The sequence below is a fragment of the Capra hircus genome, chromosome 23 (assembly GCF_001704415.2).
Source record: "Capra hircus breed San Clemente chromosome 23, ASM170441v1, whole genome shotgun sequence".
NCBI classification, from domain to species: domain Eukaryota; kingdom Metazoa; phylum Chordata; class Mammalia; order Artiodactyla; family Bovidae; genus Capra; species Capra hircus.
The window spans coordinates 21,229,790-21,257,256 of record NC_030830.1 but is presented as its reverse complement, the minus strand read 5'-3'; the positions used below and the strand labels follow the sequence as shown (position 1 = coordinate 21,257,256).

Here is a 27,467-nt window from a genome sequence, read left to right as displayed (position 1 = left end):
GCCACGTGCCCTTCCTGAACTCCCAGCCAGGACAAGGGGATCAGACAGTCATGGGTCTTCATCCACTCACATGCATCTGTGTATAAAACCAAGGAAAACACCTCCCATAACCCCACTGGAGATCAGCCCTCCACCCTGTCTCACTCCCTTTCCACTCCAGCTACTTTGTGTATCAACTTCCCTTCCCCCCACCTACACCCCCTGCCCCCAAAAGTGCAGTCCCTGGAGCTGTGCTGTCCAGCACAAGAGCCTCCAAATGCCCAAGGCTGCTGGGCATTGAATGTGGCCGGTCCCAAATGAAGTGTGCCGTGTAAAATACGCCCTGATTTCAGACTTTGTTGTTGTTTACTTGCTCAGTCATGTCTAACTCTTTGCAGCCCCACGGACTGTAGGCCACCAGGCTCCTGTGTCCATGGAATTCTCCAGGCAAGAACACTAGAGTGGGTCGCCATGCCCGTCTCCAGGGGATCTTCACGACCCACGGATGGAACCCATGCATTGGCAGGTGGATTCTTTACCACTGAGCCACCCTCAAAGCCCCTTCAAAGACTTTAGCACCAAATAAGAAGAATGTAAAATGTCTCATGACTAATTTTTTCTACCAATTACACACATTGGTACTGTTTGGGGCTAAATATTAGTTTCCTGTCACCCTGCTTGTTTAATCTATATGCTGAGCACATCACGAGAACCGCTAGGCTGGATGAGTTACAAGCCGGAATCAAGACAGGCAGGAGAAACATCAACAACCTCAGATACACAGATGACAGCACTCTAATGGCAGAAAGTGAAGGGGAACTAAAGAGCCTCTTGATGAGGATGAAGGAGAAGAGTGGAAGAGCTGGCTTAAGACTAAATATTAAAAAAAGATCATGGCGTCCGGCACCATTACTGCATGGCAGATGGAAAGGGAAAAGGTGGAAGTAGTGAGTGACAGATTTCCTCTCGGGCTCCAAAATCACTGTGGATGGTGACTGCAGCCTTGAAATCAGAAGATGACTGCTTCTTGGCAGGAACGTGATGACAAACCTGGTCAGTGTGTTGCAAAGCCGAGGCATTACTCTGCCGACAAAGGTCTGTATAGTCAAAGCTATAGTCTTTCCAGTGATCACGTACAGTTGTGAGAGTTGGACCGTAATAAAGGCAGAATGCCAAAGAACTGATGCCTTTGAACTGTGGTGCTGGAGAAGACTCCTTTAAGTCCCTTGGACAGCAAGGAGATCAAACCAGTCAATCTTAACGGAGATCAACCCTGAATATTCACTGAAAGAACTGATACTGAAGCTGAAGCTCTAGTATTTTGGTCATCTGATGTGAACAGGTGACTCATTGGAAAAGTCCCTAGTGCTGGGAAAGATCGAGGGCAGAAGGAGAAGAAGGCGCCAGAGGATGAGATGGCTGGACGGTATCACTGACGCAATGAACATGAACTTGAGCAAACTCCAGGAGACGGTGAGGGATAGGGAGGCCTGGCCTGCTGCAGTCAGTGATGGAACAACAACAACAATTAGTTTCACTTATAAAAAAATATGGCTACTGGAACTTAAAATTGCACGTGTGGCTCACATGGTATTTCTGTTGGAGAGCATGGCTCTGAGACTCACAAATCTCAGTGCAAATTATGGCCTCTCACCTCCCTACCTCTGGGCCTTGAGCAAGCTAAGTAACCTGGCTGAGCTCAGCTAATATCGTAACAGCGCTGACGTCACAGACCAGCCTGGAGGAATAAATAAGATGGCATGTGTAAACTGCTTATGTCAGTATGAGGAATATGGCTATCGTAAATAAGCTCTGGCTGGTGTTATTTTTCTCTTTCCTCCCCCACACAGAGTACATTCCAACCCCTTGGGCAGCCGACGGCAGGCCGGTTGGAGCATCACTGGTGAAGTTGCTTGTGCCCTGATCCACCGCCCCCGCCCCGGGCACAACACCCTTATCTGGATCCCCACACTCCCCTGGGTTGGCTGATACCTTCAATCTCCCTGGAGACAGCTGGTCATACTGCAGGGAGGCTGGGTGGCATCACTGCTCTGTGACCCAGTCTCCCTCCTGCTCCCAAAAGAAGAACAGTCTCTTCCACCCGTGGGTGGTTAAGATACTTTCCTTCTACCGCGAGCGTCTCTGGATGGATGGGACGAAGCAGCAACCTGCTGGTCATGGGCACCAGCTGAGACAGTAACTGAGGTCATCTCTGGGAGGCTGTCACCCCTTCTTCTCCCGCTCCTCTGCTGTTTCTGTCTCTGCCACTGGAGGCGTGTGTCTGCTCCTCTGGGAGGGGGAAAGCAGAGCCCTGGCTGCAGGCATGCCAGTGGGCGCCTTGCTCTTGTGCGCAAGTGCAGGTGTGTATGTGTGTGACCATGAGGCTGGGTATGTAGGGTGCCCCTGTGTCTGGCCGTGTGTGCATGTGGGTGTGTGAGTGTGCGCCGTGCGTCCTCATTGTTCTCCCAGCCCTGCCCCCGAGCCGAGCAGAGAAGGTGACCTTGAAGAGGTCACAAGCAGCAGCAGCACCATGGCCTCGGCTGCTTCCGTGACCAGCCTGGCAGATGAGGTCAACTGCCCCGTCTGCCAAGGGACCCTCAGAGAACCGGTCACCATTGACTGTGGCCACAACTTCTGCCGCGTCTGCCTCACCCGCTACCTGGAGATCACCAGCCTGGACCCCGAGGAGCCCCCAACCTGCCCACTCTGCAAGGAGCCTTTCCGCCCAGGGAACTTCCGGCCCAACTGGCAGCTGGCCAACGTGGTGGAGAACATCGAGCGTCTCAAGCTGGTGTCCCAGATGGACTTAGACGAGGAGGACGTCTGCCCAGAGCACGGGGAGAAGGTCTACTTCTTCTGCGAGGACGACGAGACGCAGCTGTGCGTGGTGTGCCGGGAGGCCTGGGAGCACCGCGCCCACACCGTGCGCTTCCTGGAGGATGCAGCGGGGCCCTACCGGGTACGAAGGGGACACTGAGAGCTTTCTTGGGGTGGGTCTCGGATGTGACTAGACTGAAAGAAGCTGAGCGGAGGGGTGGATGATTTGGGCCACTATTTTATCATCAGCCAGGCAATAGACCCAGCAATGCAAGATCGTGTGTTTGTGTTTTAAGTATGTCCTATATTGTTTCCTTACGGCCAACGCATAATAGTAGCTCAACAAATACCTGGTGAATGAATGAGTCAACAAAACAAGAGCATGTGTGTCTGGCCCTGGATCAGTCAGGTGTGTCTGAGGATGCCTGGGTTTGCACTTGAGGAAGTGATTGCATAGTGTGTATTAGTATTAATGTTTGTACATTTCCCAGTGGATGCAGTGTATTTGAGGGGATCTGACAATTTGAGTGTGTATGTGTAACTGAGTGCTCATGTTTGTGAGTAAATTAGTGTTTACATATATGCAGGTTGGGTAGTTACATATAGTGTGTAATTTTCTCTGTCATTAAATGAGTGTATGCTGGTTTTAGTTGTTTATGCATCTTGTTTTATTACAAGTAGGTGTCTGTGTATATGTGTCAGCTAGTTAATTAGCATCTATTGGAAGAGTTCTAAATATATTTTGCAGTGTACCTTTATGGGCATTAATATGTGTATAACTGTTTGTAACTCTTCTCTAAAGCAAGAAATTTTTTGTATGTTTGTTTTGGGAGGGTGTTTTGGCCACATTGTGTGGCCTGTGGGATCTTATTAATAGTTCACCAACCAGGGATCGAACCTGTGCCCCCTGCAGTGGAAGCACAAAGTCTTAACCACTGGACCACCAGGGAAGTCTGCAAGAGCAAGCAATTTTTAAAATGTCATTGGTTTGTTTTTTTTTTTTTGCATTATCCATGTTTCTTGTTCCCTCCAGATCATACTCAGAAAGTTGATTCCATTCATAACAGAAGTTGTTTGGAGGTGCTCCTTTTGGGAGATGTGAGAAAGTTAGGATAATTTCGAAGAAGGGCATATCAAATTCAGGACAGACCCTAGATACCATTTCTAAAGGCAAAAGAAATTAGAGTCTGTTCAGCCTGATGACAGGGCTTCCCCGGGGGCTCAGCAGTAAACAATCTGCCTGAATGCAGGAGACGCAGGAGATGAAGGTTCGATCCCAGAGTTGGGAAGATCCCCTGGAGGAGGGCATGGCAACCTTCTCCAGTATTCTTGCCTGGAGAATCCCATGTACTGAGGACCCTGGAGGGCCACAGTCCATAAATTTGCAGAGTCAGACAAGACTGAAGCGACTGAGCACATTTACACCACCTGATAGCAGGAAGGCTCAGGTGGGAACATGGAATCATAGCCCATCATGGTGCAGGTTAAAGGGGGAAAGCCCTGGTCAAAATTCTTGGAGGGCCAAACAAGAGGAAAAAGACCCAAAGAGAGTCAGCTGTTAAGGACAATAACAACCCAGGCTTTGTCAGCTGAGGCCCAACTCCTTCCATTGGGTCACTCTATTCCAGGAGACAGAGATGACACTTCTTCACAAATCATTGTTTCCATCTTAAATATTTTTAAAAAATTAATTGAAGTATAGTTGATTTACAGCTTTGTATTAGTTTCTAGTGTACAGCAAAGTGATTCATATTTTTTTCAGGCTCTTTTCTATTATAATTTATCTCAAGGTATTGAATTTAGTTCCCTGTGCTGTACGGTAGGTCCTTGTTGTTTATCTGTTTTGCATATGGTAGCTTGTATCTGCTAATCCCAAACTTCTCATTTATCCCTCCCCCACCTCCATCTTTGATATTTTATGCCCCTTCTTTCCAGGAACAAATACAGAAGTGTCTTGAATGTCTAAGAAAAGAGAGAGAGGAGATTCAAGAAATCCAGTCAAGGGAAAATCGAAGGATACAAGTCCTCCTGGTAGGTCATCATCCCTTCCTTAGCCCTCTTGCCTTCCTCTGGCTCCAGTGCCTATCTGAAATAAGGAAACATCACATAAAGGGGCTTTGAAGTCCTTCTGAGTTTGAATCCTGAAACAAATTAGCTCTATGACCTCAAACAGCTCTCTATGCTCCGTTTATTTTCCTGTGAAGTGAAGATTAAAAATCGTCACTATCTCACTGAATTGCTGTAACGACTGTCCCTTAGTGACACGCACGTCGTTACACTTGGTGAACGGCAGGAAGTAAGGTTTCCTCACCCCCTCCTTACATCTCCTCCCGGAAATGGCAGGCCAGGTGGAAAGGAAACCATGCCGTGGTTCCAAGTCTGTCCAGGGACCTGGAGACTAGGGGACTCTGACTTTACCACCAAACCTTGGAAGATATGGATCTGGGCCAGGAGGGAGAGGGGAGTGAATTAAGGAAAAAGAAGGAAAAGGAAGGGGAAGAAGAGGAGGAATAACTTCCTGGCCTCTTTCTTCTCCTGCCCTCTCAGACTCAAGTGGCCACCAAGAAACAAAAGGTGATTTCTGAGTTTGCACATCTGAGCCAGTTCCTGGAAGAGCAGCAGAACATCCTATTAGCCCAGCTGGAGAAGCTGGATGAGGACATCCTGAAGCATCGGGATGAATTTGATGTCCTGGTCACTGGGGAGATCGGCCGGTTCAACACCCTCATTGAGGAACTGGAGGAGAAGAAGGAGAGGCCGGCGAGGGAGCTCCTGACGGTGAGAGCTGAGCCCCGCCCCCACCCCCTGTGCTCTCCTAGGCTTTGCGGCATCTTTACCATCTGAGCCATCTCTTCTTCACTCACAGGTCTTTGTACCCCAAGTGAAAGATGGGTCACAGGACCACAGGTTCTGCATTCTAAGAGTCCTTGCTTCCCCCAGAGCTCCCGGGTCACTTTGCGCAGATTGTGGTCTCTTCATCCCACCATCCATTCAGATAGGGAAGATGCTTTATTTATCTCACAAATACTTTATTTATTTGTGAGGATCCCACAGTAAAATGCAAGTGAAAGTAGCACTTTGCAAAGCATTAAGCACTATGCAAACAAATGTCAGGTGCTATTTTCAAGGCAAACCACTCTCTGTGCCACACCCCCCAGTCAGGAAGTTCTTTCTAGTCTATTTCACTTTGTCTTGCTGGAGGAGAGATACTGGGGTCCCAATACAGCATCACAAAGGCAGCATGACTTAGGGGGACACACTTGGGACTGAGAAGCAGGTGACTTTGGGATGGGACTTGTCTTTGCCTCTGAGGGCCAGGTCACTTCACTGTCTACATCTTATAAAATAAAGCAGTTGGGCTCCAAGATCCCTGAAATGCTGTGAGTCCATGGATCTGGTGTCCTTTTCTATCTAGGGCTGAGATTACAGTATTTTTGTCTTTTCTTGTGGGAAGGAGAAGTGGAAACCAATCTCTGCTTTCTCTCTTTCTCCTAGGATATCAGAAGCACTCTAATAAGGTAAGTTTGTCTCTTCTTTCCCCACACACATAAACAGACAGGCACCACATGCCTGGTTATTGCCAAACAAACATACGTTCTCACTTTACAGATAAAACTCACATGTAAACTTTCACATCCTCAATTGCATTTCCACGTATTACCATAGGTACACACCCAGCATGGCATTACCCGAAAGTGGGCAGTGAGGAGAGGAAGGGGGTCCATCCTAGAGGAATGATGTCTGCCCATGCGGACTGGCACCTCCAAGCTCAGTTAGAAGATGACCAACTGAGTCTGGGGGCAGTGCTAAGGAGGATAAATCCCAGACCCCACCATTTCTGTGCCCCTAGATGTGAAACCAGAAGGTGCCGGAAACCAGTGGCTATATCTCCGGAGCTGGGCCAGAGGATTCGGGACTTCCCCCAGCAAGCCTTCCCACTGCGGAGGGAGATGAAGATGTTTCTGGGTAAGAGGACCCCATGGAGCACAGGTGGCCATGAAGCCTGGGCTTATGAGTGGCCTCCATGCCTGCTTCCCTATGCTTGTGTGACCTTTGACAAGGCTCAAGCCTTTCCAGTGCCTTGTTTTCCTTATTTGCCGATCTTTATAAAATCTGCTTTCAGAATAATGTGACAACGAAGTGAGATAATAAAGCTGAAGCTTTCCACAAAATTTTAACTATTTGGAAAAATAATGAAACCGATCTAATCACTTGTCATGAAGTGACATGTAAGATAATGATTAACAAAAATTGGTCACTGTCAATAATTTTAAAAAGCCACAGGGGCATTTGTAATATATGATGAGCTTTTTTATGATTGTTAATTAATAGCCACTGAGAGTATTTTTCTGTGCCCTGTCTTAGCTGACTTTCCTTCCTCCTTTCCCTGGCTTTCCCCCATCCTCCACCCCATTAGCCTGGTCCTCAGAGTTGAACTGCCCATGTGGGGACCATGATCCCTTTTCCGGGACAGGGAGTGGTGATAGGTGAGGGACTGGAGGGTTTGAAATGAGAGTCAGAAATGTGGCTTGCTGCCAGCACCTCCCCCTCGTCCCACATGACATCATGAATGATACCACCTAGTTCTATATGACCTGCCTACAAAAAAAAGTCACCTTAGCAGAGTTTTCCCCTAAGTCCACTTCCTGCCAGTAAGTGGCCTAGCAGAGAAGGAAGTTTTACTCTCGTCAAAGGCTGACCTTTGACTCTCCCCTAAATTATTTCCAAGCAGAATGAGAAACAAATTAACCCACTTATTTGTTCATTAAGTAGATGTTTCTTGAGCATTTACTATGTCCTGGGCTCTGTGTGAGGCATTGTTGGTAAACATGGTCTCTGCCTACTCAGAGCTAGACAGTGAGGCTCAAAATGAAGTCCCAGCCTGCATCAGCATGCCCTGGGAACTTGCCAGAAAAGCAAATCTCGGCCCCACCCTGGGCCACTTGAATCAAAAACAGGTGCTCCGGGGGCTCTGATGCAAGTTCAAGTTCAGAACCACTGGTCTAGAGGGTTCCACCTGCCATTCTTCTCTTTGTCCCTTCCCTTTCTGGGGCCTCAGTTTCCTCATCAGTGAATGTTCTGTGGTTTTGTGAGACTAATGAAATCGCATCTTGTTTTACTTCCTCTTTACAGAAAAACTCAGCTTTGAGTTGGATTATGAGCCAGGTGAGTTGCCTCTGTCAGTATGGGAGGGAGTGAGAAATCTAAAGTTGAAAAGGACAGATAATTTTGCCGGGTTCCACACTGGAAAATGTACTAGTCAAATACATATATATCATATATATATAAATAAATGTACATACACACATAATGTCACACATGGCAGTGATACATGTCACTGCCTTCATAAGGACTGTAGGAGAGACGCACACACTCATACCACGTACCTGACAGAAGTTCAGGTTCTGATCTGCACTTGACGAGATAGAAAGATTAAATCAGCCTGGGCCAAGGTCTATCGGGAAGGGCTTCCTGGGTGAGGGGAACTTTGATCTGGATTTAGAATAACATTTTTAGAATTGTCAGGACCCCCCACTCTCTCCCAGGTATTGTTTCATGGATGATAGGAGTGTAACCTGTGGGCAGGAAAGGAATAAAGACTGGACCCCTCTCAAGGCCATTGTTCCTAGTCTATCAGCCAAAGACACTGGGATGTCATGGGGTTCTTGGAAGCAGCTCTAATTCATGGACATATCAGAATTCACGTATTTGTCTCAACTTATGGATACTAAAGGTAACACTATGCATAGTTTTGATGTCAAAAAGTGGCCCTCAGACGGCCTGATTGTAGATTCCTGAGGCAGAATGAATACCCCGTGGGTGAGTCAGGGAGCCTGACAGGAGCGAAGAAAACTGGGTATATGAGTCACATGCACCCAGGGAGTGATCATGAAGTTTGGACTGGGGGTGGGGGGATGTCCCCGCCCTCTGAGGTACAGGAGGGATAGAATGTGATGTGTCAGCAGAGGAAATGAGAGCAGAGCACACACAGCTCTGGGCGTCAGCCAGTTTGCAGGCGGCAGAAGTGCTTTTCAGGGGACTGCAGAGAACCAGATGAGAGCCCACGTGTCCAAACACGCTAACCAACTAACTAATGCTGTGACCAAAACAGACAGCCTATTAAAAAGCAGAGACATTACTTTACCAACAAAGGTCTGTCTAGTCAAAGCTATGGTTTTTCCAGTAGTCATGGATGGGTGTAAGAGTTCGACTATAAAGAAAGCTGAGCACCGAAGAATTGATGCTTTTGAACTGTGATGTTGGAGAAGACTTTTGAGAGTCCCTTGGACTGTAAGGAGATCCAACCAGTCAATCCTAAAGGAAATCAGTCCTGAATATTCATTGGAAGGACTGATGCTGAAGCTGGAACTCCAATACTTTGGCCATCTGATGCAAAGAACTGACTCATTGGAAAAGTCAGCATCAGCACCGCCCTGATGCTGGGCAAGATTGAGGGCAGGAGGAGAAGAGGACGACAGAGGATGAGATGGTTGGATGGCATCACTGACGCTATGGACATGAGTTTGAGTTGGCTCCGGAAGTTGGCGATGGACAGGGAAGCCTGGCATGCTGCCCTCCATGGGGTCGCAGAAAAGAGTCAGACACGACTGAGCGACTGAACTGGACACATCCTCTGAAGCAGGCGTTTACAGGTTCAGGAATCATTTATGGATGGTGCTAAAATGCAGATTCTGTCTCAGGTGGTCTGGGGTGGAGCTTGAGTGTCACTAACAAGTTCCCAGGAGATTCCCATGCTTCCTGTGTTTGCAGGCATTCTACACATTGTTGGGAGTAATGCTGACGTGAATGCCAAGGGGAGTGTTCAGGCCTTTCTTGAAGGTGATAGCGTGTCTGCTGACATCTGCACCCCTTTTGTTTTCCCCACAGCGCACATCTCTCTAGACCCCCGGACTTCCCACCCCAAGCTCCTGCTGTCCGAGGACTACCAGCAGGCTCGTTTCTCCTACAAGTGGCAGAAGTCGCCGGACAACCCCCAGCGTTTTGACCGGGCCACCTGTGTCCTGGCCCATGGTGGCTTCACAGGGGGGAGACACACGTGGGTGGTGAGTGTGGACTTGGCTCACGGGGGCAGCTGCACCCTGGGCGTGGTCAGTAAGGACATCCGCCGGAAGGGGGAGCTTCGGCTGCGGCCGGAGGAGGGCGTGTGGGCGGTGAGGCTGGCTTGGGGCTTCGTCTCAGCCCTGAGCTCCTTCCCCACTCGACTGACCCTGGAGGAGCAGCCCCAGCAGGTGCGGGTGTCCATCGACTACGAGGTGGGCTGGGTGACCTTTGCCAACGCCGTCACCCAGGAACCCATTTACACCTTCACTGCGTCCTTCACCCAGAAGGTCTTTCCCTTCTTTGGGCTCTGGGGCCGAGGGTCCAAGTTCTCCTTGAGCTCCCAAGAGGGTGCAGCTACCATGTCCTAAGCACAGGGCTCAAAGAGAAGACCTATTGACTTGACCCTGGCTGGGTCACCTGAGATTTGAAATGACTGTTTTAGATGATGTGATAAGAGTCGGGACTTTGGAGAGGGACAAGGTGAGATGAACTTCAGTCTGCTGATCAAGCCTTTTCCTCAATGCCGGGTGGATGGGACTCAGACTACTGCCAGCCCTCCTCACCACCATCCCCACCAGGCACAGAAGTACTGTGTAAGAGGAAGGAATACTGGATTTGAGTGAGGAAGACTTGGGTTCTAGAGCCAGCCTTGTAATGAACTAATTATATGATCTTAAACTAGGCATCTCACTCTCTTCATCTTGTTTTCTGCCCTAAAATATTAGAGTTCCTCTACTCATATCCTTAGGAAATATTTGTTGTGTGCTAATTATGAGCCAAGCAGTATGGTAGCCACTGGTGACATGAAAGGGAAAAGAAAAAAACGAACAAACAATAAAACCCCCACAAAACTTGTCCTGTATCTGAAGGAGGTCATGAGAAGAGACAGAGGCCTCAGGAGGAAATGAGAGCAAAGTGTTGTGATAGGAGTCTGATCTGGGCACTAGAACAGCCCAGAGGAGGGGTGTAACCCATGAGGAGGCAGGAGGTGAGTCAGGGTTGCTTTCAAGAAAGGGGAGTCTAAAAGATAGGTATAGTGGTCCAGTGGTTAAGACTCCATGCTTCCAATGCAGGGGATGTGGGCTCGATCCCTGGTCAGCAAACTAAGATCCCACATGCTTCAGAGTGTGGACAAAAATAAAACCAAAAGATGATTATAGTGAATGAGGAAAAAAGGGGAAAAAGCATCTTAGGGAGAAGGGGTGGCAGAGAAGTGGATGGATGATCTGTGACCCATGGGACACTGGGTCATTTGCACTGTCTTCATGAGCTGATTGCTCATGACACCCACCCCTGACACCACTCAGTGCCTTCTTCTGGCTGCGATGAAAATGCAGGGCCTTGGTGGGAAGGGGTCAGGGAAGTTGTGGACATAATTCACAACCTGAGGTCCACACTCATCCCCTGGAAAATCAGGAAAATCCTCTTCCTGATCTGTTGATCACCATCTGACGGTGAGAAATGAGACGAAAGGAATAAGATGGTGAACAGGAATGAGTCCCAAATAGCTCAGCTGTGGGAGCAGAGATAGCACCATAATAAGCTTTGTACTGGGGAAGGAATCTCAGACAGAGGCAGGTGGTGAATTGCCCAAATGCAGTTACAGAAGGAGACCTGTGACTTGTAGCCCAAAGCACTGGGACTGCTCCAGGGCTGGATAAGAAGTGTCATCTGAGGGACTGGGCAGAAGAAGGGAGAGAATCAGGACTTTGTGAAGATGTGTGGATATGGGCAGAGACCTTGTAGGGGAGCAGGTTGTATTGGCAGAAGCTGTGGCTGCACGTGGTGTGAAGAAGCTGAGTGTTCATGACTCCAGAAGCCACCCTGCCTGGTGCTGGTTCAGGGACAAGAACTAACACGTGGCTGCCTTGAGTTTGTAAGATGATTTCTGTCATTCCAAGGAAGTTTTAATCCTATGTACAATAAAAGCATTGTCTTATATTTTATTTTTAGTTCTTGGTGGTGGTGTCATTTATTCTGCTTAAATATACCCTTCACTTTAATACTGTCTCTGTTGAATCTGCTCAACATAAAGTAAAACATTCTATCATCTCCCCATTGCAGCCTCTGGGAGGAGCAAACCATCCAGGTGCAAACTCTAAGGAGAGATGGGTACAGTGTATTGAGGCCCAGGCTTAGAAGTCACCCTAAAAGTTCTGTTATTTACCCTCTTCTTTTTTTCCTCTTTTGGCCAAAATGCTTATAGGATCTTGGTTCTCCAACCGGGAATTGAAACCAGGCCCACGGCAGTGAAGCTGGCATCCTAACCACAGGACTGCTGGGGAATTCCCTGTGGTTTATCCTCAGTTTAGTGGTGGTTTAGTCGCTAAGTTATATTCTACTCTTGCAACCCCCTGGGCTGTCGCCTGCCAGGCTCTTCTGTCCCTGGGATTCTCCAGGCAAGATTACTGGGGTGGGTTGCCATTCCTTCTCCAGGGGATCTTCCTGACCCAGGAATCGAACCCAGGTCTCCTGCATTGCAGGCAGATTCTTTATGGGCTGAGCTATGAGGGAAGCCCTCAGTTTAGCGAGTAGAAAACATGGGGAGATCGGGAGCCAGGAATTGGAAAATGAAGGTACAATTGCTTTTTCTGGGAGTGTTCAGTATTTCAGGTAAAATGTGTAGTCAAAAAAAAAAAAAAAAGGAAAAGGCACGTGCATGTCCTTATATAATGGTAAAACATACCCCAAGTCCTCAGACCTGAGATTCCACCAAAAAGTGGATTGTCTTTTTCTGTTTATTTTTCACTGGTTTTAGTTGTGTTTTTAAAAATGACTGTTAGCCTCTAGGGTAAATGTGTATGAAGATCCCAGCCTAAACAAGATAGCATTGTAAAGCAATTATCCTCCAATTAAATATATATATGTATTTAAAGGATACATTAGACCTTAAAGAGAGATCTTGGCCTGTTGAAGGACTTTACATGTATTATGTCACTTAATCTTAGTGACCCAGGTAGCTCCTATTATTATCTACATTTTAAAGTTAAAAATGCTGAGACCTGGTGAATTTGGGGTACTTGCTCAGCCAAAATCATGCACCCAGGATTTTGATCTATGTCAGACCCAAGAGCTCTTAGCCACCAGGCTACCTTGTTCAGAAATGGGTCCACCAGTAGGTGTGAATATTTTATTATTGGACATGCTCCCAACAAGGGACTTGGATTCAGAAATCAATTTATATTTTTTACACTGAGAAATAAAACTGCTAGTGAGTGAAAATACTCGTGTTGGTCTATCAGCACTTGCAGGGTAATTGAAGTTCATTTGTTTGGAGTGTGGACTCAGTGCTGAGGAAGTGGATCGATCCTAAAACACGGTGACTTCAAGATAAGGTAGCTCCATGAGCCTCCACGCTCTGCTTGTCACAGTCTGGTCTCAAGGTTCCCTCCTCCAGGAAGTGCTGGAGTCCAGAGCCCCAAGCTCCCCATCACCCTCTCCAACACCCCCAAAGGACTGTGCACACTTGGTGGGACATCCACATGTTTACATGATTTTTTCACAGCTTACACTGTAACAGCGCTATTAAAAGGAATGACAACTCATTCAAGTTAGTTCAAATAACAGAAAAGTTTATTATAAGATCAGACACGTAAATAAGGAAAATGGGACTTTCCCACCACTAACCAAGCTTCATGGGAAGCTATGGTGAAGGTGCTGGAGGGGACACAAGTAGTTCCCGAAGGAAGAACTAAAGATTTAAAAAATGTTAGTAGTAATAACGAACACATAGAGAGCTCACTCTGACCAGTCACTGTAAATAAATATTTTTTAATATATTACTCATTTATTGATCACAACAACCCTATGAGGTAGGTATTATTAATAGTCCCGTTTTAAAAAATAGCCCCATTTTATACATCAGACAGGTGAGATGGATGCGGGTTGGGTCACTGTTATTACTCACCCAAAGAAGTGATGCACAAATGATTAACATACAAAGGTACTATTCATTGATCTGTATTCATTATATCGTAATTTCCATGACATCTTTTACCTCACAGTTTCTGTGGATCAGAAGTTTGGGTTCTCTGCTTAGGGTCTCATGAGGTTGCAATCAAGGTGTCAACTGGGCTGAGTTCTCCTCTGGAGACTCAACTGGGGAAAAATCCACTTCCAAGTTCATTTAGGCAGTTGGCAGAATTAATTTTCTGGCAGCTGCAAGACTGAGGGCCTCTGCTTCCTGTTGGCTGAAGGCTGGAGGCTGCTCTCAGCTCCTGGAGGCTGCCTGCTGGCCGCAGAGTCACTCACATCATCAGTCCAGCAAGGAGAATCTCAAGAGTGAGAGTGTTAACAAGGAGGCGTCCCACTCGTGTAACGCAGTCCGTGACGTGCCAGCCCATCCCCTTTGCCATATTCCATTGATTAGAAGCAAGTCACAGGTTCTGCTCACACTCAGGGAGAGAGGATCACACAAGGGTATGAACACCATGAAGGGAGAATCGTGAGAGGTCACTGTAGAGTCTGTCCATCACAAAAATAATAAAAGTGCTAGGTGAGTGGTACAGATACCAGGTGCTACAGGAGCTCAGAAGGAATGTTCCTTCCAACAGATGCACGGGCTCCACGTGCAGAGGTGGCCTCACCATTGTGAGCACGTACCATTCAAATGTCTGGATGCTCCCATTTCAATATGTGATGGTGAGAGATGAGTGCTACCATCATTTCACAGGAAAAGGAGGGCTTGGATCCTGACCTCTGCAGTGGGAGCCAAACTACAAGCCTGGTTTAGAAGAGAGGCAATGACTATTGTCCAGGGTTCTGAGGGTCAGGCATCAGGTCACAGTTCTGGCGACGAGGAATGGAGGTCATGTTCAGGAGATGGCAGGTCTGAGGGGCCACCAGGCAGACCTAATGGGAGGCTGCACAGGTTGGGGGAAGGAGAGCCAGGAGGGTGAGGTGAGTCTGAGATGAGATGGCCCGGGGATGAACAGGTCAGAGCTGCTGAAGATGGCTGGACAAGTGACTCGTTGATTCTTTTCTCTAAGTTGGGATAAATAGCCTCTAATTGCTCTGGAGCACTCCTAGAAACAAAAAATCCTTCAGTATATTCTGTTGACTCTTCCACTGTCCATGTAGCATGAAGATGTAAGTTAAAGGAACAGTGTAACTCCTTGACCTTGAGAAAGCCCCCCCACACAGCTAGGTTGGTGTGGGTTTGTGTGTGGAAGCACATGTAGGAAGGGAGATGGGACAGCTCATACCTGTTCAGTAGGTCACTGGCATCCTAGGAGAGAGAAAGAGTGAGAGTCACCATTGGTTCTCAGGTTCCTGTTCCCTCCAAGTCCCCTCCCCACCCCAGTAGAGGATGGCACTCGGGACTGCCACCTTGAGGACTGGAGGGGTGCACCCCTTCTGTGTACCCACCCTCTGCTGCAGCAGCATTGGGCAGCCTGGACAGGTCACCACCACGTGTCACAGAGAAGTCTCTTCTTACACCTCCCAGAGGGATACTACAGGTAGGCTGCCCACTATTTGGGGAGAATTCCAGGCTTTGGAAGGCACCCCAGGATATGCACCTTCAGCAGGCTGGTGTCCAGTTTTTTGGCCATCCCCTCCAGATTAGTGACCAGGCTGCTGAGCTGACATAATGCCTCGGAGATGCCACGGATTCTGGACAGCTCTGCTGACACATCCCCCTGCTGGTCTGGCTGCCGCTGAGCGGAGGCATCCGGCTCTCTTCTGGTTTGGGGTTGCTGTTCCAGCTCAGCCTCCAGCCTGTGGGTCCCACGATCTGCCTGAAACTCCAGAAAAGGAATTCTGTAAGATCTGATGTCAGAAGGCTCCGCCTGGCCCTCCGCCTCTGAGCACTGAGTATGCTGATTTCCCAGTCCTCCTCCCTTCATGACATTGACTCTGCCTGTCATGGGTGTTAAAGAGGCAGCCACGTTCTTCAAAAACGCCAGGACCCCTTCTCCCCACCTAACACCCTTGTGAACATCCACACGTGCATGTTACACACACACACACACACACACACACACACAGACTCTGCTATATCCTCCCACTGCCTTTTAACCCTCTCGGGTCATAAGGTGAGGGACAGAGAGACAGAAAGGTAGATGGCCAGAGACAGAGAAAGAGCCTTATGGTTTGCGGAGTAATTTTCAATTGATAGTCTGCTTGTCTCTGATTCTTACCTTGAACCAGGTGGAGCAGGACTGGCTTTCATTAAACATATAAACCACATGAAGTTCAGAGGGTTTGACTTGCCCCAGGCCACTCAGCCAACAAATCCCAAGATGGAGCCCAGCACCCATGTTTCCAGCCTCCAGGTGCACCCCCTGCAGCAGACTGCTCCAGACAGACAGATGGCCAGACTGGAGTCCTTCCTGAGACTCTAAGAAACCCACCTTCATCTCCTGCAGTCTCTCCTCCTCCTGAGTTTTGAGCCTCTGGAGTTCACAGATGTCCTTTCTGAGCTTCCTGACCCTGCGATTGAGTCGTTCCTAGGGAGACAGACATGCTTAATGATCAGACCACGGGTGAGGGTGATGCCCACTGGGGGGTGGGGGGCGGTGGGTGTCCTGATCCCAGGATGAGGCTAAAGGAAAATTTTGCCTAAAAAGAGGCAGCTTTCTATGTGTCATCCTTGGGGGAAGAAATACAAGAGTTTATTTAATGGATGATGATGGTGAAAAGAGATAGTTTTTTTTTTTTTTTTTTTAAGCCTTAACTACACAGGAATAACAGATAGTAACAGAACATTTTCTACTCTGAATTCAGGGTGTTTTTCTCCCAACATCTACAAGTTTTGTGTTGATTGTTGGCAACTCTTACTACTTCTCATCAACAAGTGAAGCCAATCTAGCGAGAACTGACTTAGAGAGGAGATGCAAAGCCTCTGGTACCACTCCCCCAACCCTGGCTGGGTTGGACAAGAATCCTCTATTAGAGGTAAACTTGTAGCCCAGGAAGGCATGGGACCTCTCTCTAAACCTTAAATCAGTGTCTGGATGGGTCACTGTGTCCGGGAAACTAAGGATATAATGAATGATTTCAGTTTCTAAAAAATTAACTTTCAGGTTTTTGAAAAACTATGTAGGAAGCAAAAATAAACAAAGCTGATACCGATATCAACACAGGCCTTTATTGACTCAAAATGGAAGAAAAGTCCAGGGTGGAGGTGACAGCAAAAGATTCTGGAAACAATCTCCTTGTCATCCCTTTTTAGACCGGTGACAAAATGTATTTGCCCTGCTGGATAAAAGGGCATACAAAACTTTAGTAATAAAACAGTTCGGTGCTGGGGCAAGAACATTTAGAAAATGAAAGAAGAGAGAGCTCAGGGAGAGACCCATGTTTACAAAAGACTTTAAAAAGAAAAAATACAAAGAAACGAGTCACAGGTATGGAATGTACAGTGTGGAGGATATAGTCAGTAACTGTCATATCTTTGTATAGTGACATACTGTAACTAAACTTGTCCTGGCGATCATTTTGAAATGTATAGAAATGTTGAATCACTATGTTGTATAAGAGGAACTAACATAGTGTTGCAGGTCAATTGTACTTTCAAAACGAACAAACAGAAGAAAGAAATCAGATTTGTGGTTATCAGAGGTAGAGAATAGGAAGAGAGTGAATTGGATAAAGGCAGTCAAAAGGTACAAGCTTCCACTTATAAGATAAATATGTGCTAGAGATGGATGTGCAACATGATAAATATAATCAACACAGCTGTATGTTATATATGAAAGTGGTTAAGAGTAAATCCTAAGAGTTCTGATCACAAGAAAGTTTTTTAAAAATTTCTTTAATTTCATATCTATAGGAGATAATGGATGTTCACCAAACTTACTGTAATAATCATTTTGTTATGAAAATACATCAAATCAACTGTATACCTTAAACTTTTATACTACTGTTTGTCAATCATATATCAATAAAACTGAAATAAAATAAAATAAAAAGTAGTATATAGATCAGTAAGAGAGGAGACAAAATCTGTAGGAGATGGTGTTGAGAAACTGGCTTACAACAACAGAGAAAGCCAAATGCTTATCCAGAACTCTAGATGGATTAAAGACAGCATGAAAGGAAAACTATAAAGTTAATAGAACATAATATTAAAGAATAAATTTGTGGCCTGGGGGTAGGGAAAAATTGTCTTAAATAAAATCCCCAAAGCACAAACCATGAGACAATGATTTAATTTGATGACCTTAAAAATTAAATATTTCTGTTCAATAACAACACTATGGACAAGACTAACAGAGAAATGACAGACTAGGAGATAATATTTGCAGTGTTTAAAACCAACAAGAGACTTCTTATACACAGGACATCAAGGGAAAGCCTAGGGAGTTCCCTGGCAGTCCAGTGGTTGAGATTCAATGCTTTCACTGCCGTGGGTCTGGATTCAGTCCCTGGTTGGTGAACTAAGATCCCACAAGTCGCACAGTGCAGCCATAAATACATAAATAAATAAAAGGAAAGCCTAGAAATAAATAAGAAGCCAGGAAATCAAAAGAAAAATTTGGAAAGAATATGAACAGTTAGTTTACAGAAGGGATGCCCAAACTCATCAGTGATTAGAGAAATGGAAATTAATACAATGGAATGTTACTTGACCCTCATCAGATTAATAAAAAATTAGACAACCGGATAACACCTGGGTAAGATGGGATGTGTGTGGGTGTAAGGACCACACTGCAGGCTGGTGAGATGCACACTAGCATAGCATTCTGTTGCGGGTCTTGGCCACCTAGGTGTGCTTTCCTCTATCATCCGGTGGTCCCGTTTCTGGATAAAAATCCCAGAGAAGTCCTCACTCAGGTTCTAAGATAATGTGTCTGCTACAGCACTGTTTATGGTAACAGAGTTGGAATCACGTAGAGTCCATTCCCGGGAAACAGATGGGTAAAATGAGGAAGGTGCCTGCTGTGAAACACTGTGCAGCGATCAGAAACAATGGACCATGTGACCCACAGAACGTGAACTGATCTCAAATTCATGGTAGAACGGAAAGCAAGCAGTAGAGACTTCCCTGGTGGTCCAGTGGTTAAGACTCCACGCTTCCACCACAGAGGGCATAGGTTCAACACCTGCTCAGGAATTAAGATCCCACAAGGGGTCCAGTCGAGGGGGAAAAAATAGAATGAGTCCCATCATGTAATTTTGTTAATTCAATATATAAACACACAATGCAGCAATGTGTGTTTTGCAAACTGTCTACTAATAAAAATATAACAAACACTAACTAGTTACCATGGAAGAAAGAGGAACAATGATTAAATTAAATGGAACAAACAAAACAAAAACAGGATTTGTGGACTAAAGATAGAAAGTGAAAGTCGCTCAGTTGTGTCCGACTCTTTGTGGTCCCATGGACTATACAGTCCATGGAATTCTCCAGGCCAGAATACTGTACAAACCATGGGATTCTCAAGGCCATATTACTGGCTGCTGCTACTGCTGTTGCTGCTGCTAAGTCGCTTCAGTCGTGCCTGACCCTGTGCGACCTCAGAGATGGCAGCCCACCAGGCTCTGCCGTCCCTGGATTCTCCAAGCAAAAACACTGGAGTGGGTTGCCATTTCCTTCTCCAATGCATGAAAGTGAAAAGTGAAAGAAGTTGCGTAGTCGTGTCCGACTCTTTGTAACCCCATGGACTGCAGCCTACCAGGCTCCTCCATCCATGGGATTTTCCAGGCAAGAGTACTGGAGTGGGGTGCCATTGCCTTCTCTGGAGTGGGTAGCTATTCCCTTCTCCAGGAGATCTTCCCAACCTAGGCATCGAACCCACTGGGGGTGGATCCTTTACCAACTGAGCCACAGGGGAAGCCCAGACTAAAGATAAGAGTGTGCTATTAACTGAAGAGTGTGTGTTTCACTACGTAAATCTGTCTCAATTTAGGTCAAAAAAAAAAAAAAATGGGGGAGGGGGATTTTGTTGTTGGCTGTTCATGGGGGATATTTCTTCCTTTTTTCCCCTGTTATTTTGCTTCACTTCCTCTTTGGAAAAGAAGTGTCCTGCATCACTGGAGATGTACACGTAGAGGCTGGGGTTGGACAAGATGACTTTGAAAGTTCTTTCTGGCCCTGAGATTCAGAAGATAGAACCAAAGTCAAAGGGCTATGGGTGAGACATCAGCAAGGACATTCAAGCAAACAAAGAGTAAGCAGAAGAGACAGTGATGTCACTAAGAATTTATTAAACATTTGTCACGTCACTGGGTGTTACCTGCATGCATTTCCCAACAGAGAAGGAATAAAACAGAAGGAAGGGCATGTGAATTTCACTCAGGGGCCTCGCTGGTGAGGGTGGAGGCTCAGGTGGGCTGGGGAATGTGTAAGCATGAAAGTTCAGGTCTCACAAAGTTGAAACAAGCAAATAACCTTCACCTTGTTACCCCTTCCATGTACTCTCTCTGGTGTCACAACTACATTTCTTGAAGGAGTAGGCGGTTCTCACTGTCTTCACATCCTCGTGCCCTTTTGCTCCCCAGCATCTATCTTTGCTTCTTATCACTCTTTGGAAACTGCTCTCTCCAAGGTCACCAGTGAACTCCAGGAAAGAAGCTTCGGAGGTGCCTTCTTCTCAGGCTCCTCTTCTTTGCTATGATTCTCCCCACCCGACTCTACCCACCTCTCACACCCTGTCCTTCCTTGACCTTTGCGAGGTTGTTTCTTTTGCTGAACTACGTCCTTAATTTCAGGCTTCAGATTTTATCATAATTTCCTGAAAGATGTTTGTCCTAACAGTCAATCCTATTTCTAGCTGAGACCTAAGTATCTCCCACTGCCCTGCTGGCAGTTCAAACTCAGTCTGGAGTAATCAAACTCATTCTGGAGTAATCAAACTTTATCTTCTTCCCCACCCTTTTTCGCAATCCACTACTCTTGACTGCCATATTTCTGTCCTTGGAGCCACGATTCTGCCTGTCATCCAACCTGAATTCTCAGTCATGTTTTGTCTTTTACCTGTTTTACTCCTGTCTTCACAAGAGTTTCTTATTGTCAAATATAAGCCCCAAATCCTTAACCCAATATCCAAGACCCCACCATAACCCAATTATATTTTCTGTGTTCCCTCTCCCTACTTTCTTCATGTTCTTCACAGGAGCCAAATGGAGTTGCTTGTGGTTTCCCAAACACACCCCATACAGCCACACCTCTCTTTTACTTCCCTCTGCCAGGAATGCTATCTGTTTCTGCCTGTCAAAGTCAGGCCTGTTCCTAAGATCTGGTTCAAAACATCACAGTCCTGTCTTCTGGAGTAGCTTAAAATTTAATGAAGAGTTTATAGTCAACTATGAACATTGTGTAAATAAAAAAGTAAACAAAGATAACAGCAATAAAGATAAATGCATGAAATAATCGAAGATAATTCAGATCTATCATTTACAGTATTCAAAATGAATAAGGTAAAGTCCTTTTTAAAAAAAATATTTATTCATCCAGTTTTGCATTAAGATAGTATTTAGTGTGTGCATATTTTGTGAATAAGGTACTCATTAGAATTAAAAAGCAAAATTTTACAAACTTTTGTCTTGCTAAAATATTCCTCAGGGAGTTTGAGGAAAAAAAGACAAATTGAAAGGTAAGCAATGGTTCAAGATCTGTTTTGAATTCATAAATGCTTTTTTTAAGTCTGTGATCCTAAAATGTGATTTCACAATAAAAAAATTTTGACCAAAAAGAGTAGTAAGTAGTGATGAAACATGAGAACCTAGCAACACTGAAAATCCTCTCAAATGACTTACTAACTATATGCATCAAACAAAAAGTGGTTAGAAGGCAAAAAGTTACCTTTCCCTATACAGTCACCAAGAAAACAAAAAGACCAATTTTCAAAAAACATGCTCCTTACAGAACAAGTCCCAGAATATAGATTATAGTATAATCTATTATATTTTATGAGGAAAAATGGTGTTGATGATTAAACCCGACAATGTCCACATGATCACACATATGGGAAATGTCAGGAAATTAAGTTAAAGGATATAGGAATTCAGCAAAGACTCTCATTTGGATCTACAATGTACCAATTGCCCCAAAAAATTACTGTTATGAAATATATAGCTACCCTCAATATGAGATTTAAATTAAGAAATATAACATCTGATTCAGCGACATAAAGGAAAACACTGGTGATATTAATATATCCCGCTATTGGTCAAGACTGTGTAGGTCCATAAAAGTAATAATTCTTAATGTAGGCAAAAAATTTAGTGTGATACCAATTAAAATTTCACGGAATTCTCCATCATGCTTAGAAACGTCACATAAGAAAATCCTTCTGAAAAGACAGTCAGCAAGAACATCAAGGACAAAAATTAATATTTGGTGAAATGCTGCTACATTTAGAAATAAACCAAAAAGCAGAAAGTATCAAAACTGCATAATAACATTTGAACAGAGAACACTGAATCCCTAGTTTCAAAAATCAAGTTAGTGCTCCATGCCACATTCCAGTCCCACTCGGTTTCACTCATAGACAGGTTCACTTTTCCAAACTCAACCTACTACAGCTTCACTCTTTTCAAACCTTCCACATCCCCGCCTCTAACTACACAGCTGGTGTTCTTTCTCACATATTCAGTTCAGTTCATTTCAGTGGCTCAAATCACAACACGTGAGTCACCTCCCAAATTGCAAGACTCCCTCCCCTTGCAGATGACTTCTTTCGTTCCCCACTGTCTCAATGGACAGAGTGTGCCTCCTCCCAGCCCAGCATCCACTTCTTTGCCCTCGCGCATCTAACTAGATGGCTCAGCATCATTCAATGTACTCTGCAGTCACTTCTTTCTTAGCGTCTGGAACACCACTTCCCTAGCTTTTCTCAAGCCTTGCTAGTGGCTCAGTCCAAGCCTCCCTTACTGGGTCTCCCTCCATCTTACGGCTAAGTGATGGCCTTTCTCAGGACCTTGTTCTGGAAACTCTTTTCTCCCTAGATTCTCTCCTGGGGATATTGCAGCAATTCCCTTAGTTTTAAATATTATCTTTTAAAATTTATTTTATTTACTTTCATTTATTTTTTTGACTGCTCTGCATGACTTGTGGGATTTTAGTTCCCTGACCAGGGAGGGTTAGGATGGAGTCCTAACCACTGCACTGCCAGGGAATTCCCTTAAATATTATCTTTATTTTGATGGCACCCTGTCCTAGGTTCTGGGAATACTACCCCAGACTCTCTTTGGAGATTCAGATTTCTTAGCCAGCTGCATATCTAAGATCCTGCTTTGATGTGTCTCAACTTGGACTCGACTTGTCTTAAATGAAACTTGACGGTTCGTTCAAACCTGTTCTCCTCAGTCCTTATCTTTCCATCATCCATCTAGTTTCTCACACTAGAAACTCATGAAGTCATCTTTTGATTCCCTTCATTCCCTCACCCCACTTCTAATCTGTCAGTAGATGCTGTCAATTCACACTCTAATTATAAACTCTTCAAGTACAACAAGACATTTCCAGATTTTGGGCTCCCAAATCTGTATTTCCTTCTGCCCAGTCTTTCCACTGGCCGCCTTCTCTTTTCCCTGGTCTCAGCACCAGTGCCACCTCCTCCATGAGGCCCTCACGGACCACAGGGGTCACCCATTACTCTCCATCTTTGATTCCTGTTTGTTTTCTTCCTAGATCATACAAGACTTGTCATTTGATTTCTTGCCTGTCTTTCTTTGGAAAATCCCTGGCAGGAGGGATGGCATCTGACTTGTTCAGCATTGTATTCCTAGCATGCAAGGTAGTTACTGATACACTGCAGGAACTTACTCAAGTCTTTCTTAAACAAATATTGTTCTTTATTTACTTCAGGTTCCTTGTCATAATTTAAATGTAGACTTGAGGACAGAGATTATGAATCATCTTTATAGTTCCAACAATGCCTGGCATGACATCATACGCAAAGCACAGACCTGAATAAATCACTGAGTGAGTGAATAGATTTTCCCATATAGTCACTGGCCCATCAGCAGGTGGGAGACCGCCCTCTGCCCTCCTGTGATCCCCTACACTTAGAGGGAATGATGTTAGATCTAGAGAACTTGGCCTCTTTGGTTTTCTGAGTTATTTCTCTCCCTTCCCATAGTCACCCTTGATCTGGACTCCTCACTTTCTCATTCTGTTTCAAAATGTGTTCAAAAAGTCAAGAATCTGAAAGAAAGCTTTGTAAATTCATCCTTCATTATTGGATAGAAAGACACCATGGTGAAAATATGTCAATTTTCCATCCAATCAAATGGAAACTAAGTTGGGGGTGGGGGAGAGGGGGAAGATTGGTTTGAAAAATGTTAAAGCTAATTGGCAAAATAGGCATATATAAATATCCACAAAAATTCTGAAAAATAAGAATATTCTGACAGTTCTAAGACCTACCTGACACTAAAATACATTGGAAAAGGACAGTTTTAAAAATGGTTTTACAGCCAGGCAGAAATAGAATAGAACAGAATAGAGTCAAGAAAATATGCAAGTCTATATGCACCCATGGCATACTATAAAGTTGGGATTCAAATAAGCGGGGGACTATGGGTTATTCCATAGTAAATGATGGCAGGAAAACTGATCATAATTTGGAAGCTATCTTATTCTTTCATCAAAATATATCTTGGCTATTCTAAGTCCTTTAAAATAAATGTTGAAGGATACTCATTGCAACATTTCTTGTGACCTCAAAACAGTAACCTATAGACAACTCAATACCAGCCAATTTACGGTACATTCATAGAGCTGAACACCATGCAGTTACTGAATTCATAAGATCTAAAGGTACTGATGGGAAAATTAAATAATGTCCAAGATGTATTTTTAGATGATAAAAATGAGTTACAGAAAGATATGTAGAGAATCCTTGTATGTCTATGTTTTAGACAGAGTTCATACACACATTTTTTTGAAAGAATTGTACACAAAAATCTAAAAATGGTTACTTCTAGGGGCTGAGAATGGGGGAAAACAGGAAGAAAGATTTTTAGTTATGACTTTATACATTACAGTGTTGTCTGAATGTACCACTTTGATGATAAAACTTTTTTTAATAGAATAAAAATAGTTACTATAGGAAGGAAGAAAAAAAAGACAAAGGAAGAAGGAAAAGAGAGAATCATGTACTAATTTCCAAGTTTCAATATATTTACAGGATAATTGTTAACATATGTAAATGTGGCGCAGTGGTGAAGAATTCCCCTGCCAAGCAGCAGATGTAAGTTTGACCCCTGAGTTGGGAAGATCTCCTGGAAAAGGAAATGGTAACCCACTCCAGTGTTCTTGCCTGGGTAATCCCATGGACAGGGGAGCCTGGCAGGCTACAGTCCATGGGGTTGCAAAAAAAATCAGACTTCTGGCCAATATCCTAGTACTGTCAATCAAGGGAACCATATAGTCTTAATATTAAAAGGGTTTTGCCTTATTTAGTCCAGCTCCTTCATACTACAGATGAGAAGTGTGAGGAGTTCACTCTTCCTGGGAATCTGATGTCACGTGACAGTGTCTCCTCTCAGACTCCCAGTAATACATTGAAACTTTAACATCAGTAGCAAGATATACACAGGGAAATGAAGACAAAGGTCTAAAACAGGATAAAGCAGAAGAAACGAAGACAAGTGTCAGTTATTGAACCTCTAGGACATGCCCGGGATCAAGGACAGGGAGCAGAAAGGAGTAACTCGGGGAGGTGGTGGCAGGGGCATGGCGACAGTGACCTCGCGTTACCTTGTAGTGGCTGATGGCATTTTCAATGGTCAGTTCATTGTGAGACTTGTGTTCAGGGCTCACCAGGCATTCCACGCACAGAAGACTTCTGCTCTCCTCACAGAACCAGCACACCTTCTTCTGGTGGCTATCGCAGGTATAGCCGGCCCCCAGGACCCCCTCGGAACAGGGCTTCCGGCAGAGGGGGCAGCTTCGGACTCCGGAGGCCGAGGCCTTCTCCAGGTGCTGGGCCAGGCAGGCCCGGCAGAAGAGGTGGCCGCAGTCGGTGCGCACTGCCTCCTTCAGGCCCTCCTGGCAGATGGGGCAGACGCCCTCTTCCCGGCGGTCCTGCCGCAGGGAGCCCATGGCCTCCACCCCACACTGCCAGCGTCCCGTCTGCTAGGGCCTCCTTCCCCACAGGAACTTTGGACGGCCTGCGACCCTTGACAGTCCAGCTAAGGAGGAGGCAGCCCCGGAGACAGGACAAAACTCAGCCCTCCAATTTCAAGCAACCACCTGCTCTTCAGCAACAGAGCGTAGCGTGGACCACGGAAATCACCATCCTGCAACAAGTTCCAGAAATACGTCATCTCTCACGCTCCCCTCTGGTTTCCTAGTCTTTACTAGACATAAAATCACTCTTTTTCATACACCTAGAGGAAGTAGGTGATTCAAAGAGCATGTTTCCTCTCTTCAGAACTTTCTGTGAATATTTTTACAGCTCAAAGAGGCCGGAGTGTCCCTGTCAGAAGCCAGAGCTTCATAAACTTCAAAGTTGAAAGTCTCTGATTTGCCCTCAGTTGAGGGAAGCTGCAGGAGCTGGTCGAGTACCACACTGCAATACCTGAAGACTTGTGGTCTGTCAACCAGCATCTCTTTCAGGGTTATACAAATTCCACAATCAAAGGGACAGAGAAGAAGAAAAGGACAGAGAAAAGTCCAGAGACCTTTTCCCTTCCTTTCAAACCACCTCCAACGACCCAAGGAAGAAAGTACTCTCCCGTCCCTATGTCCCTTAAAACACTGCATTCAACTCTCATCCCCTCATCCCCAAGCCTCTTGTCTAGTCCTCCTCCTGAAAAGCTCCTCTGGTATCCTACCTCAGTTTCTCCCGCGGCGATTTCAGGTCGTGTCTCACGGTCCAGATCTGGAGCGATGGCCAGCAGGCGACTGGCTCTTTTTAAACCGTGCGAATTATATATGCTCACGTGTTAGTAAAAGTGGGCGAGAGGTGATGAGGCCCATCCTCCCACAGCTGCGTGACTGACCGAGGGGTGAGATGGACTTTGGTCGGTGAAAGGTGTGGCTTGTTTGCACACAGGAAGGAGGAAAGTCTTGGTGCCTCAGACGTGAATATGAGACGAAGTCAGTCAGGACACAGAATGATCCCAGAGCCCAGCTTAGACACCTCGGGATCCAGGTGTGGTCGGTGTCGGTGACACAGAACCATGGCATCTGCTCATGATACCGGAACGCCAGGCGCCCACCCACTGTCTTCCAGTCAGGCTGGTCTCAGCACCTGCCCTGGGGGAGCCCATGGGGAATAACACTAATAAGAGTTGCCGGTTGAGGCTTTTTTTTTTTTTTTTTTTTTTGCCACCCTGTGAGATTTGTGGGATCTTGGCTCCCCAACCAAGCACTGAACCCGGGTCCTTGGCAGTGAAAGCGTGCAGTCCTAACCACTAGACCTCCAGGGAGTTCCTGAGGCTTTGTTAAAAGGTCCAACATTCTTGTTCAAATCTCACTCCATACTATCCTTCCTCAATCCCACTTGGCCACTGTCTGCTGTGGGGTTCCTATTAAAAAGTCACTTAGGCTTCCTAGGTGGCTCAGTGGTAAAGATCCGCCTGGAATGCAGGAGACATGGGTTCAATCCCCAGTCCAGGAAGATCCCACACGCCATGGAGCAGCTAAGCCCGTGAGCTCCATCCATGAGGCCAGTGCTGCAGAGCCCGGGGAGCTGCAACTAGAAAGC

At 45.7% G+C, this 27,467-nt stretch overlaps 2 protein-coding genes across 2 annotated transcripts; one reads left to right on the top strand and one right to left on the bottom strand.

Annotated features, from left to right (window-relative positions):
- On the top strand, positions 1,701-10,674 carry TRIM10 (tripartite motif containing 10). The gene is made up of 7 exons (XM_013974021.2): positions 1,701-2,938; positions 4,732-4,827; positions 5,344-5,574; positions 6,292-6,314; positions 6,647-6,762; positions 7,930-7,962; positions 9,685-10,674. Exons 1-7 carry the CDS (start codon positions 2,510-2,512, stop codon positions 10,224-10,226), a joined length of 1,470 nt encoding a protein of 489 aa, XP_013829475.1. The 5' UTR covers positions 1,701-2,509; the 3' UTR covers positions 10,227-10,674.
- On the bottom strand, positions 13,410-26,808 carry TRIM40 (tripartite motif containing 40). Its single transcript, XM_013973971.2, has 6 exons — positions 26,593-26,808; positions 25,514-26,055; positions 16,212-16,307; positions 15,378-15,596; positions 15,063-15,085; positions 13,410-14,882 (listed from the first exon to the last, which is right to left on the bottom strand). Exons 2-6 carry the CDS (start codon positions 25,856-25,858, stop codon positions 14,639-14,641), a joined length of 927 nt encoding a protein of 308 aa, XP_013829425.2. The 5' UTR covers positions 25,859-26,055; positions 26,593-26,808; the 3' UTR covers positions 13,410-14,638.